At 38.1% G+C, this 15,047-nt stretch overlaps 1 protein-coding gene across 1 annotated transcript in view; it reads right to left on the bottom strand.

The window, feature by feature from the left end:
* The window catches only part of GRIP1 (glutamate receptor interacting protein 1), a 244,900-nt gene extending 234,069 nt beyond the window's left edge, over positions 1-10,831 (bottom strand). The window contains exon 1 of the mRNA XM_044423123.1: positions 10,699-10,831. Within this exon, the coding sequence (XP_044279058.1) occupies positions 10,699-10,831 (133 nt within the window). The remainder of the gene's footprint in view (positions 1-10,698) is intronic.
* Positions 10,832-15,047: the final 4,216 nt, after the last annotated feature.

Here is a 15,047-nt window from a genome sequence, read left to right as displayed (position 1 = left end):
TTAACCCCCGCACATGGCAAGCTCCTCCCACTTTGATTGGACATTCCTTTTGTTTACACTGGAATGTCCAAAAGGTTATTTTTCCATTTGTTCCAAATCCTCTAGGTGTTTGAAAACATGAAATAATGCAAACCACACCCTTTTTAAAAGAACCAACATTTTGACAGCTAGCTGCTATACCCTGGTTTCCTTTAGAAAGGGTTTCTTGAAAGGCAGATATGTTAGTGCCCCTATCAAGAAACCATGGGAAGTCCTGTCAAACATCTTCTGGTTCTATAAATGTCTAAAACCAAACTAGGAGATATTGTCACAAAGGGAATGTAATCTACCAAGATCTTTCAGGAAACAAGGATCATTCGTGCCTCATCCTTTGGCAGTTTGTCTTCGACAGATGGCAAGAGGGGAGAAAAAGACAATTTGAAGATGCTTTATGTCAATGACCAGGGTTGATACTGCTCTACTATGGTAGCATGTTACTCCAGGGCAATGGCTCAGCCAAAGTTTCCAAGCATCATAGTCAAAGAGCTACATGTCACTGAAGCTGTGCAAGTGCAGAAAAAGACAGATAAACACTACAAAAGGAAGAGAGAGTGGAAAGATAGAGAGAGGGTTTGAACAACCCATGGTGAGCTCAATTGTTGGGTGCATTGTACGTGACTCAGAATAAATTACACACCGTGGTTTATTTCCTGGTGGATTGTCAGATTCTCTAGTGTGAAGCATTTCTTATCTGAAGCATTAAATTTGGCATCACGTCACTACATAGTCTAGGTTAAGCTCTAGGACAGTAACTTACTCAAGGCCATATAATATAAGCTTCTTAATTCTTAACTTAATTCCTTTTGTTTCTCCACTCTCCATGCCCCCCTCCAATACTCTAGCCCTGCTTTCCCAGCTGCCAGCAGTCCCTGGCCATGCTGGCTGGTGATAATGGAAATTATAATCTAACTTATCTGGAGAATACCAAGAAGGGAAAAAGCTGTTCTAGCCATTAGTCCACAGTGGAATTGGTCTGCCATATTTTAAAAGCTTATATTATTTTGTATTATATTACAAAATAATACAACTGCAGCTTGGAATGACTATTTCCTTCAGAATACATAGCAGAGGCTTAACTGGTTTCATTGATGTCAGGGAGGACACAGTAATTAACATCAGTGGAAATCCAGTTGACCTACTGTAAGTGTATACAGTACAGGGAATATTCAGATTTTATAGATTCTTTTTTTTTAACCAAAATAATTCCAAGCACAAGCCAATGACCTACTAAATCCTCTCATCCATACCTGCAGCGATGTTTGTGCATACAACACCAGATATATGGGGGATTGGATCATATCCTTAGTGTTTACATCATAATATTTTAAACCATTTTAAAATATATCTTAATCTGGACTGGGCCAATTTTAAATGACAGTGTCTTTATTTTTTTTAGTTCAATAAGTAGAAAAAAATAGACTGTTCAAGAACCAATACATACGACCTCCATTGTGATGAGAATGTACTACTAAAGAAAGCCATTTACACTATGAGTAGAAAGAAACCAGCAATTAATGAAATCCTCCCTCTCAAGCAATGCATGGACTGATTCTTCATGTGCTTTGTTGAAAAGATTCTGCAAATCTAATAAGAACTTACACAAATTGAGACAGTCCAGTACAGATATTTCAATTTTCTTCATTTTGTATTAGAACTATACTTAAATAATTTTGCATCTGAAGGATTTCAGCAAGTTTGTCAGTGTTCAATATATGAGTTCAGTCTAATCAGCCAAAGAAATCCAAAGACATTGGTGTGCAGAGTTTTCAGCTCTGTGACTCTTTATGTTGCACATGTATTTTCTGTTTGATACATACAGATACCTCTCCAAAGGAAGGAGAGGGACGGTGTTACTGCTAAGTAATGGTAACAGGTTGCCTAAGTACCACCTTATTGCTAGCTGCAAATTTGCTGCAGCAAAAGCAAGACTTCTTTTTCAGTTGTGAGGTAATTGTCCCTGTTTCAGAGCAGCCTTCTACAGTGTGTACCCTCTAGATATATTGGACAATGACACCATGAATGGCCATACTGTCTTGGAATCATGGGGCTTCTAGGACAAACACATCTGAGGGTACCAGGCTGAGAAGGTTGTTTCAGAGTATCAGTCAGATAATCAATGCCTTTCCTGTACAGTAGGACTCATAAAGAAAACTCTACTTCATAATTTTATAGTTCCTAGCATCTTAAAAACGCTTCAGATACTTCCTTTTATTTGAAAAGAAACATCCAGAGTTGTGAGAAAGAGGTTGTATGCACTGAATAAGTGAGAATAGTGACCTCCCTGTGACACACACTGTTTCTCCATAGGTAAGGCTTACTCTGTTGAGTTTTAAAGAGCATGTTAACACCTTCAATAACTCTTCTCCCTTCCACTTAGCCTTTTAATGTTTGCTGATCAGCTCTATTCATGCATGATTCATTTTTAGTGGGTCGGTCTTTTTTCCTTGTGCATTTCTTCTCCTGGTATTTCCATCTCTTTTCTCTGCTCTTTCAGTCTCAGAGATATGTCCACTATCAAATTAGCGATTAGCTATTCTGTCGTATAAGGCTCCCTATAGTCTTGAGAGTCTTCTAGCCTTAGCAAGGCTATCAGTGATTTGAGACCAATCAAATGAAACATTGCAATTGCTGCAGACAGTTGAGCAGGACTCAGCCTTAACACCCCATAAAGGGTTCTGTAAAAGGGTCATGCAGCTGTATTTCAGCACACTCCTAACAAGGCACAACACAGGAGCCTGGTTCTTACAAACAGAGCTATCACTTCAGCTTGCGGTCCCAGGTCCTCTAATTCACCACTCTCCATGCAACAAAAGGCCCTGTGAATGCTTCTCCCTGACATGTAATTTTCTATGTAGAGCAGAAAATTTTCTATAAAGGAGCACTGGTCATTTAAGCTTCCATCTGCAGTCTGCAATGGTTCAGTCCAGAAGCACATTTTTGTTCTTCCTCTACTCTGAGTGAAGATATTAATTTGCATACTGTCTTTTATTTAGGAAGACAATAGGCTGGTTGTCCTCCTCTTTTCAAGACCTTGGGAACTGATGAGGCTTGGCTGTTGCAAGCAGAACATTTTGCATATGACGTGAATGGAAGCTTGGAGGCTTGAACAGTCATCTGGTATATGGTTCAATGTAGCCCAAATGCAGCTGTGTCATAAAATCTCTACTTTGCCTACCATAGTCCTCTGTGGCTTGTGTGGATGAGGCTGCAGTTCTCTGAACAATTAGGCCAGTGTAGGATGTTTAATGTAGAAAATGATAAACTAGGGTTCGTGTATTTATTCTATTAAAAGATATAGCAAATTACCTCAGTTGTCAGCCTTTAGTCTCTCCTTTTGTTTCACTAAATCACACAAACAAGCAACTGCAGTGACTTACAAGAATACTTTAAGCAGAATGCTAACTAGAGCACCAGGTGTGGAATCTTCTCAGTGATGCATACAGATAGAAGAATTCTTCACAATTCCTTTCTCATGGTTAAAATACTTGTGTATAAATAATCATGGCTATGTCAGTTATATTAATAAATTTTGGAAAGTGTTTTTCAGTGACCACATTGAAGAATAATTTTCATTAGGATAGTTGCTTACAACAGGTGTCTACAGATATATGCTTTCTCATAATTCTTTTAAAGTCCTGGAGAAAGAGCCAAGGCCTATTGATTAGCTGTATTTAAACATGAGGCATTATGTTAGGCCACTCATGAAGATGTTAATGTTGAAATGCATTTGGCCTATGTTGTAACTCATTTTACAGCACCAAGACCAATAAAATTTTATTATTCTGTAATAAAGGATCATACACAGGATTTAATATCATCATCATCATCTCTCTGACTCTGTTTTTGACTCAGCAGGTTTAAGAAACATGCTTCTTACCTTTTGTTCTTTGTGTTTTCATCATCTGGAGTATGGACAACAGAACTTGAGAAAATCCACTGGGATGGATATCTAAGCATCACTTCATACGAGATACCCATTGACCCCATATCTTTCCCCAAGGAGCCCTATGAGCCATAAGATGCATTTTCTGTTGTAAATCCTACAATGCAACTGCATTTTTTCCATTCCATCAAACAGGTACCCACACATTAAGGATTTACATCAAGCCATTTTTAGACTACAAGACCCATCTGCTGATCAGGTTCAGAAGACATGAGGCTGTGTCACGCTTCCAGTTGAACATGCAACCCCTGCTTAGGCATTCTCATGTATACCCAGCGAACATGTGTTATGTGAATTACAAGCAAACCTTGTATATCATAGGCCATGCATAGGTTACATGACTCACACTCTCTAGCCTTGCATGACATGACAACTCAAGCAGGGGTTACATGGTCAAAATGGCTGGCACATGCAGCCCCTCACATATACCAATGTGCTGTCATGAACAGTCTCACTCAAATGAAAACGTTCAGTAAGGAAAGAGTGATACTCAGAAATAATGCATTACAGAAAAGTCCCCTTAAAAGTGCCAAGATGCCACTTGTTGTCACCTACAGCATACAGCTAAGGAGTCTCCAGTGTATCATCAGTTATTAACAGCCCATCCTCAGATTATAAGTTTGTTCCTAATTATAGAAATACCTCTAATTTAAAACAACTCACCAGCAACCATCTATAGAACAGAGACACACAGAGGGACCAGCCCCTGAAATAAATTTTGATGCCAGCTCTTCCCCATATGTACTCTACTGCACCAAGATCTAATAACATCAGCTACAATATTAAGGTTAATTTGCTTGCTTATATTCCAATGTGATATGGGCTAGCAATGTCATGCTGATTTTGACATGGAGCAGGTGCTTTAATAGGGCATCAGAAATGGTACAACTGAGAAATTTATCAGTGGTGAACCTAAGACAAACGGCAATCCATCTACAACGCAATTTCAAAAGAAACTCCAGCAAGAAACTAATAAATCAGAACCATTTGGGGATGAATAACGACAATGGCTTCCTGTCCTAGTACAGGTACTAATTAGTTTAGCAATACTAAAATACGGGATTATCACCAATTACTGCAATTATTTATTTTGCATACAATTAAGGTTTAACTGAATTATCACAGACTGGATTTTGTGCATTTAATGATTATTTGCCCCAGCTTTTTCCTACTCTACACAGAGGAATTATTTTATATGGTGGAACATTCAGTCATGCAAACCCTACTCCGCATTCCAAGCTGATTCAACTCAAGACACAAACATAATATATCAGGATTAGGCCCAGATTTTGCTTATCAAAATTTCCCGGCTCATTGACGTCAAAGTTACTTCCATCTATCTAGTTATCAGTGCAGTTTACAGGTCTCTTTACATTCGTTTTTTCAGCATAAAGCCTTTCATATATTTTCATCTTGACTGCTGAGCATATGCCAACACACCATCTATGTTTGAAAAAACAAAATAAATCAAAACAAAACCCAAATGCTTTGTAGTTTGGTTTGGACAAGGATGTTTTCACCAGAAATTTTATATTGCTAGGAAAAAACCAAGTGTGTAAAATAAAAAGAGAATGTGGAACTTGTTTTTTTTTCTTTTGACAACTAGGGTTCTATTATTACAACTCTGTCACTGATAGAATAATCTTAGTTTAGGACTGATTCAAAAAGTATAATAATTGTATACCAAAAATATACCTCTAAGCCTTTATTTGCCAAACTCAGCTACTTCTGACCTTATTATCCTTCAAAAAGAAGCTTCTGTACTGGGAAATGTACAAAAGATGACACATTTCTAGCCTTAAAATCTTTGATACATCATAAACAGCAGCATTTATAGGCATCTATTCATCCTCTTACTATTAATAGTGTTTTGTAAGCTCCATGAAATACTTGGATTCCGGACATTGTACTATCATGCTGCACCATTTGTTTCAGTAGTCCGCCTAGTGATCCATCATGCTAATATGTTACATGTTCATTATTGTACCTGGGTTACAGCTTATCTCATCCTAATTTGCTGTGCATTGAACTTCAGATGTATTTTAGAAAATCCAGCAGTGCTGTTGCAATGTGATGCATTGCTCTTTCAGCTACACTGCTCAGTACCTAAAAGATTCTCTACAGTGCTTTTCTATGGTGCTTTCAAGCTTCATACAGGCTGATCATAGAAATATAGAAACAGAGCAAGTCAGAAGGGGTCTCCCAGGCCATCTAGTCTGACCCCTGGCTCTAGCCAGCTCTGCTCAGGACAATCCTACCATATACATGTTTATATAGGAGTGAACACCAAATTCAGTAGAGTTATTCCCCAGGATTCATTCCAGGTTTTAGAGGGCTATGGGAAAATGACCTCTGATGGGCCTCTATTCCATCAGTGGGTGCTCATGGGCTTATTAGCGGCTGTGGGAAGATAGCACTCCAAACATCTTGTTCCAAGTGGGAGGGATGGAGAAAGGAGGGATACAATGTGGACAGAGAAAGTAAAATAGCAATTTTAGAATTCAGAAGCAATTCGATAGTTAAAATGGTCGCTGTTTTGTCCCAGCAATTTCTTTCAAAGCAGATGTTACTTTCAGTTTTGGAGCACAAGGTGGACAGCAGCACTGAGAGTCATTCTGCCTCCCTCCTTCAACTGTACCTGAGCCTTTAACTTCTGCTTGAACTGCAGCACTTGCCAGGTGACATTATTCATCTTCACCCTGTATAAAGCTTCACCTGCAAGTCCGTGCATACCAAGCATTTGTTTATGGTGCAGGTGCAGCCAGGGCTTTTTAATTTGTTTTTTCCTCTTTCTTTCAAGAGGAAGAGCTGCCACTTCAGTTGAAGGAGGTAAGCTAAGGAAGAACATATGCCCAGACCAGGCTTGTTCTGGGCCACATTCCACACAGAGACAATTCTGGGCTGACATTTCTAATCCTGCTAAATGAAGTTTTTTTTTATATAAAGCAAAGATGACATTTCTTGAAAAAGTAACTGCAACTGCGCAAGCAACTTTATATTATGGAGCACAAAGACTAGATGCACCACAAATGACTTTCAGTTGTATTCCATAAATTTAGCTTTTCAATCAATAAATGTCAAATCCAACCAATTTTCTCCATAGCACTGCCAATACGAACAAATTCAAGTGTGTTATATGACTAAAAAACCTTGATTAATATCTGCCTTAGTTATGAAGCACTTTAGCTAACCCTGGACCACTCAGTTTCTTAAAACTTAACTTACCCACACAATTGTGAGAAGATTATAATGGGATAACCTGAAGAACTTCTGGGAGGGATGGAGAAAGGAGGGATACAATGTGGACAGAGAAAGTAAAATAATTGATTCTAGTATGAGTTCATCCAATCTATTCCACCTAACAATTTGTTTGTGATGCAATCACTATGTCATCCCAGGTAATTGTTGAAATGATTGCATTTTCCGTTGCATTCAGGCACTAACTCCAAAAGTACATATTTATAAAAATTATGAATACATGTATTACATACCTTTTCTCTTCTCCCTCATTTTTTTAAAAAAATCAGTCTACAGATCTGCAAAGGAGCTTCAACAGCTGGACTGAAAGATGGCTTGAGACAGTTATTGAATGTGGGGTGTCACTGTTAACTCTTGCAGAAAACAAGAGTTAACAGTGCCAGGATTGGAAAGTGCCATAAAAAGGCATGTACACAAACCACAGGAATCAATATTGCTATGTAGCTTAGGCCACTGGAACCTTCGCAGATTTAAATTAAAACAACAAGTTGATGTTTTAGACATGTCTTCATGATTTACCTCTCTGAGTATATTTACATGCAGAGTATTAGTACATGATCTGTCACAGGTATAAATACAGTGGTAACTATCCAAAAGTAAAGAGCATTTTTGTATTTCTGAAAATGATGCTGCCACAATGATGAGAAAACTGCAGCTTTATCTGTCGTTGTAGAGTCAGATGGGCTGCTGTGTAGGGTTCTTTATTTGGTCCATTGTGTGATCTCATTTATGGGAATGCACCTGTGTTTGGAATCTTATAGAGTTCCAAATGGAATGAGAGAAGCTCCTCCCCTTTTTTGTAGCTACAGAATCATGAAATAATACTGGTTCTATAGGGTTGGGGGAACATCATCCCATTCATCCTACTTCTAACACATGTGAGGCAGTGACAGAAGAAGCCGTCTGCACATATTTTCATATTTGTGAGTATATCAAAACGTTTTTCATGTTCAGCTTAGAAACTTTCTGGGTTCATAGGTTTTAGAATTGGAACTGAAATTCTTAAACTAGATGAGGAGTCCAATACCAAATTCTCAGTCTGGCACAGCATAATATGTCCAGTCCTGATTACAGGTATTAAGGTGTAAAACCACTTGTATTGGGTATATATTATTTAATTTAAATACTTCCTTTTATATATGTTTGTTTTCCCTAGACTTATTTTAATAAAGTTTTCCTTTTTAAAACCCATGCATATGATGTTCTTTCCTACTGATCACAGGAGTGATGCCTATAAATGCTGGTGGCTTTGAAAATCAAAAGATTCCATTTTAACCCCAAAAACTGATGAAACAGTATCTGTGTATACATAGAAAGAAACAGATTTTTGAAAAGACAAAACTTCCATACTAAATGTAAATATAAACAGCAGCAAGTCTGAGCAGAATTTTACTGACACCTTATTCTCTGTCAAGTATGTATCCTGCTTTCCTAGGCAATAAAGTAGCATAACTCATGTGATCCAAGACCAGGCAAGGAAGAAATTATGGGAGATCTTATTGATATTATGCTCTATCTTACCTATGAATTATTGGACTGCTGTGAATCTTAATTACTGCACATATTTTCCAACCTAGAAACCAACATACACTCAGAACACAGTCCCAATCCACTACATATATATCTCAAGCGGAAGCACCTTTTTCACGGTTAATATTATGATAACATTTCCAATTTTGTTATTCTTGAGATGGCAAATGTTGGATAACATATCCATCCGCTTGAAATTACTATTTATCTTGAAAGTCTGCTAGAGCATGTGGAGATGATTCTGCTATTTCATTCTAGATGGACAATGAGCAATTGTAACAAGGCAATTCTACTCATACTCTTGTTCAATGACATTCTTCATAGAATTATGTCTGACCCACTTGTTTCCTTTGCTTTCTTTTGATTTCTATTCAAATGTATTCACCAAGATACAAGTAGGGAAAACCTACTTGATTAGCTCCACACTGTGGGAGTGGAACAAGAACAAAGTTGCAGAAGTTGCCATTTTAATCATTTTCAGATTCTACAGTAATGTGCAGATTAGTTTATGATGAGTCCTTAGTTTTAGTGCCTGATGGTACAAAGACATCCTTGCTCAACAACTAGGAGGTTAGACTGGGCAAATATCGTGCAACTTAGAGAAACAAATTTAGGATGACTTATCAGATTGTACAATTCAAGCTTTCTGGTTAAGGATTTTGCTAATATGCACCATTTCAGTAAAATTAATCAAAATGTATCACAACATGTATTTTACAAAACAAAGAAAAGGTTTTGAAAGATAGGTATCAGTAGTTTAATTAAACTGATCCATTAAGAAAATCATATTCATTTTTCATAGGTGAAACAATGTCTGCAGGTTTGTTTGTTTTCCAGAATTGCAAATTTATTCTCTTTTTTCCCTAGAAAAAGAAATGTGCTACAGCACTCTGTACAGATTACAATATAACCATTCTATGTAAAAATACACAGTTGTGTTTAGTGTATTTTAAGGATACATTAACTCTACTCTTGTTGATATTGTTATTCTTTAAAAAAGGCTTGGGAAAAGGTAGATGGAGACTATTCACTACAAAGATTTTAAATTCATTTAAATTAATGTCACATTGTTATGCATCCATTTGTGCACGGCTGCCTTAGCTGTCAACACCCTCAGCTGTAAGCATGGCATGATAAACTCAGCAATGCCTATGTGTAGTTCCGTTACCCATTGTTCCCTTAGGCATTTCTGGCCATTTCCAATCCACTGGGATAGAAACAAGATGTAGCATGAGCTTAGAAAACTTATAAACACGGGCATATTATGAATACACTATATCTTTATATACTGATATTCCTAAAACGGCTTTTGTTGTCTTCTTATAAAATGCAGCTTGGTAGCAGAATAAACTAGCAGGATAATTAGCCAAAACTTCAACAATATTATGAACACACAACACCAGAAAAATAAATTTGAGCTACTTGAGGAGAAACAGATTGACTTCCATCCAGTAATGTCTGTCTTTAGCTGTAACTTCCATTTATGTGCCAGCAGTTACCTTTTGCATTGTGCTTTAATGTTGTAGTTACACACACACACACCTATATATATATATATATGCGCGCAGAGGGGGAGAGAGAGAGAGAGAGAGAATGAACTATACGCTCAGGCACACACGTGCACCATTACAAAAGGGCTGCAATATCAGTTTACAGGCTAAAGTGCTTTAATAAAAGGCTTGCAACAATACAAATCAATTAACTGCACCTGAAATATTAACCATGCCTGTCTTTCTTCAATCCTACCACATCAAAATAGCTTTTAAAAATATGTATCTCAGCACATCTAGATAAATAAAGAGCCAGTGCTTCTGAAATGCTTTAATACCTATATAAGGTATGGCAATATTCTGGTCAGCATTAGCCTTTTGTGCTTAAAAGCTATCCTGAACATTTAGCTACATAAAACACATTCATACATTGCTTACTTGGAAAGTGTTCTGAGGCATAATAATAGACATCCTCATAACCCTCATGATAATCCTCCTCTGGCCGGTACTTTTTGCCTTTTCTTCTCCTCGATCTTCGTATCTGCTTGACAAAGCCCAAGAAACGCTCCATCTCATTCACCAGCCCACAATATCAGGTCCTTGTGCCTTTTGTTGGTGTTGCCCAACAGCCCCGCTTCACAAAAGGCAGTCTGAGCATGAATGAGCAGCAAAGGCAGCAGAAGAAGTGGCCCCTTTGACCAGCCAGCTTGGTACCATTTAAAAATCTGTTTCAGCTCAGACAATAAAGGACACTGCTTTACCTTTACCAGATCCTGAATTGCAGGAACTGAAGAGAGACTGTTCCAGTCCAAAAGCAAATGTTTAAAAAAGAAGAAATCAAATGCTTAAAAGGTATGCTGTTTAACTCAAGCACACTTTTAAAAACAGAACAAAGTTCAAAAGATCTCTCTGACAGCAAGAGGAATCCCAGCACTAGAATTTCACTATTCTGTGTTTCCATCATTTGAAGAGGGGCCAGAGGGGCGGGGATAAACATTACTCAATGGACTGAACCACATCTAAAAGCACAAGAGGTTTTCTGCAGAGAAGCACCTACTATTCTATTATGTACACTGCACACCTTCAAATGTCATGTGATTCCTTTTCTCTCTGTCTGTCTCTCTCTCACACACACTCTCTCTTTCTCCTTCTTTCTCTCTTTTGGTTTGCATAACAATAAACAATGTAGATATGATTTCTGATACAGTACAATGCAGTCTGGACAAACAACAAAGTGGTTTAATCCATATACACAGACCACTCTCTGGCAAGCGTGTGCTGAATGTGTTAATTGGAGCAGCAGGGAGAAAGCTTGGCAGCTGCTTTTAAACGACACACTTACCCATTGGGTATTGATATATTTTAATCATTATATCAACTAAATACTACAATACCTAGAAAGACCCTCTAATAGATTTAGCAAGGGGTTGTAGCAACAAAAGCAAAGGAGACCATATCATAGACATAGCATGTGCCCAGCATTTGAACTACCTATCAAAAAACCCTTTGCTGAGTTTCCCAACTTAAGTGAATGCATGAACTATGCAAGTTTTTATTTGAAACTACTTTCAGAGCCTGAAAGGATTTTTAAGGATTTCTACTTGCATGCCATTCCATAACTGCTCACTAAGATAAGACAGGAATTTCTAACAAAATCAACGCTACTTTAAAAAACAACCTCAAAAGGAGTGTTGATTTAAGCCCAACCAGAAGAACATTTACCAGAAATGCTTTTGCAACCATCTTTCCAGCAAAATAAACAAATGCTTATCATGAGGAAACCCCCAGGATAAGAAGCAATCAAGTAATGCGACCACAAACCAGCAGCAGAATGAGGCGGGAAGGAGGGACAGTATATGGTCATGGATACAGAGCATGACCAATGGAATTGGGAGCAGGCACCATATCCTTCAGTAGCCACTGGAAAGGAGCAGAGCTAGAAGCATGCAGGTGGCATTGTGGAAGCAAGTGTCCATTAGAAGCCAGAGCATCTTACATGGTTCAATAATGCTGCTGACCATTCATTAGTCCCATCCCTGCTACTTAGCAGTAACCATCAATGAGAATGTGGACTCTTTCCTCTTAAACAGTAGCAGCCATTGACTACCACCTGCATCTCACATGGTCACTGTTCTGCATCAGCAAAATTCTCATCTAAACTTAGATCTAAGAAAGTGTAAACTTCACTAATTCATCATTTTTCAGAAACCCAGCATAGAAGACCAGCAGTGTTGGTGATGAGAAGTTAAGCGTGAACAGTCCCCAGTGTCCCACACAGGCATTAAGGGTAGTCACAGATACTTGTGTTTAATTGCTGTGAAAAACCTGTTAAGACCTGAGTAAAATGAAGGTATGGCCCCCTGCTACCAAACACTAGGAATTCCTCATCACATCCTTCAGATAAGGAGTTTTACACACCCTTTTGCTAAAGGTAATTGGAATAGCTTCTCTCACTCTCCATCCAGGCCGTTTCTCCCAGGAAGAGGACTAGTATGTATATATTGGCAGACTTTGAAAAACATAGAGAGAATAATGGTACAAAATCTACAGCAAGGAACATTGTTCTTTGACTTTTTCTTGGGATCAGGTATGCATAACATGTCCAAGTAACTAGTGCCCTGGGAGCAATGCTTGTCATATAAAGAAGGCCTGTGACTAGAGGTTTTCTTGTGCTTGTTTATTGATAAGTATCCATATTTCATTACTTTGTGTACTCAATGCATATCTTTGACAGAGGTGGTTTTCTTTCTTCCTAAGTACCTCAAATCTAATGTGAGATGCTTTGGCTGGACCAGGACCCTGAGGTTAAAACTCAACTGCAACTGAGCAAATGTCAATCATCTGCTAGTACTTGAGCCAAGGCTCAGCCGGGATAGAGGGTGCTCAAGAAAACATGGTGCATCTGTCAACTGATACCAGCTGACTACTGGGCATGTAGAAGCAACACACGTTATTTTGAATTCTAACACATCTATTACAGCATAAGCTTTCGTGTTCATTGATTTCATCAGATACAAATCAATGTTTTTGCAAATATAAGGACTTCCTGACAGTCAGGACCCCGAGGGTATGGAATGGGCTTCCAGGGGAGGTGGTTGAGGCCCCATCAGTGAGGGTGTTCAAAGATAGGCTGGACATGCACATGGGGTCAGACTAGATGGCCTGGGTGGCCCCTTCTGACTCGCTCTGTTTCTATGTTTCTATTATTTAGTGCAGTTTGGCCAAAATACTTGGGTCACACTAAAAAGTGTTAGGATTTAATGCACAGTGCAACACAACTTGATCATTTTTTCTTTTTCACTGATCATGTCTCCCCACCAAGCGCTTGTGCTTTTTCTTCTAAACACCAGCCCAGAGGTCCTATTGCCTTCTTATACTAAACTTGTATCCCTTTCAGGGAAAAACAGGGGTTAGATAATCAGATTTGCAAGCATAGTGCCATGCGTCAGGTATTTTTTGAAGTGAAATACTTTGTTTTATCATTTTCTGCACTATCATATGCTTGGCTGACTCTAAGGAATAACTTTAAAGAAGTTATTAATGTAGTTTTACAACCTTGATTCTATTTGTCTCTCATAAGCAAAATATTGGCTCCATTTTGGTCTGCAGGGTGAAGAAAGGGGAACAAATATCACACACAGTGGATGAAGACAGCAACTTTTTCTATATTAAATATGTCTCAACACATATTTCAAAGTAATAAGAGACAAAATGAAAGAGTTCAGATCTCAAAACATAAAGTTTATGGATTCCCAGTAGAACATCTCTACAGAATGTTTAGTGTTAAGTATGAACATTAATTAGATATCTAATGATGTGGGTGACATTTTGTGAACACCACACTTGTTTTCTGCAGCATAAGTTCTTTGCAAAACAATGGAAGCTGGAAAGAATAAAGCACAGCAAATTATACCTGTTTTAAATCAAACAGATGTGACAACTGTAACATTATATGTTTAGGAAAGCCTGCTCATAAAGCAGAGACCCTGCAGTGAAGCCACTTACCTGCAACAGTGAACCAGAAGCTATCCATTTTCTAATATATACCATATATTGCCTCCTCACATTTGGCATTGGAGTCCAGTATAACAGAATATGCCTTCTCTCTCTCTCTCTTTCTCTCTCTCTTACACACACACACATACCCCTACCTTTGTTAAAATATTTGAATGCTATTGCAAATGTTGATAGGTAGATGTGGATCCCATGAGCACTCTTACTGGGACACTGGAATTACTTTATTGTAAAGTTACTAAATAGTAACTTCAGAAGTCATTAAAGGCAAAAGAACATACTGACATAAATTACTCCTCCCTTGAGTATAATATTTGAGAACATGGTACTAAATTAACATTACTGTTGCTAATAATAATAGTAGATGCTAAGGGCTGGTTCATATGACTTAGATTGCTCACTGTGAGTAATTCAACTCACAGTGAGGCATAGTATGCACTGGATGCATGCAATCTTCATACTGACTATAAAATCTCTTGAGTAGGGTTTTGTGCAAACCCAGATGCTGTGTGTTATTTGAACTTAAATAACTCTCATAGAACCCTACTATTAACCAAGGGTTCTGTGAAAGTTATCTAACCCTTGAATAACCCACTATATTGGGTTTACATGACATAGCCAACTTTCCGATCACCTCAGTTGTGGGCTACATATTGGAAATGGTGGCTACACACACCCAACATGCTCATCGCGGTTTGTGGCTGTGACATATGAATCAGGTCTAAGATTCTACTACTTGTGGTAATGCTTTTTCCAGCCTCACACATGAATCA

This window comes from Varanus komodoensis, unplaced genomic scaffold (genome assembly GCF_004798865.1).
Source record: "Varanus komodoensis strain SLA01 unplaced genomic scaffold, ASM479886v1 scaffold13_1, whole genome shotgun sequence".
In the NCBI taxonomy this organism is placed as follows: domain Eukaryota; kingdom Metazoa; phylum Chordata; class Lepidosauria; order Squamata; family Varanidae; genus Varanus; species Varanus komodoensis.
The sequence above is the reverse complement of the archived record's forward strand: the minus strand, read 5'-3'. Positions and strand labels throughout refer to the sequence as shown.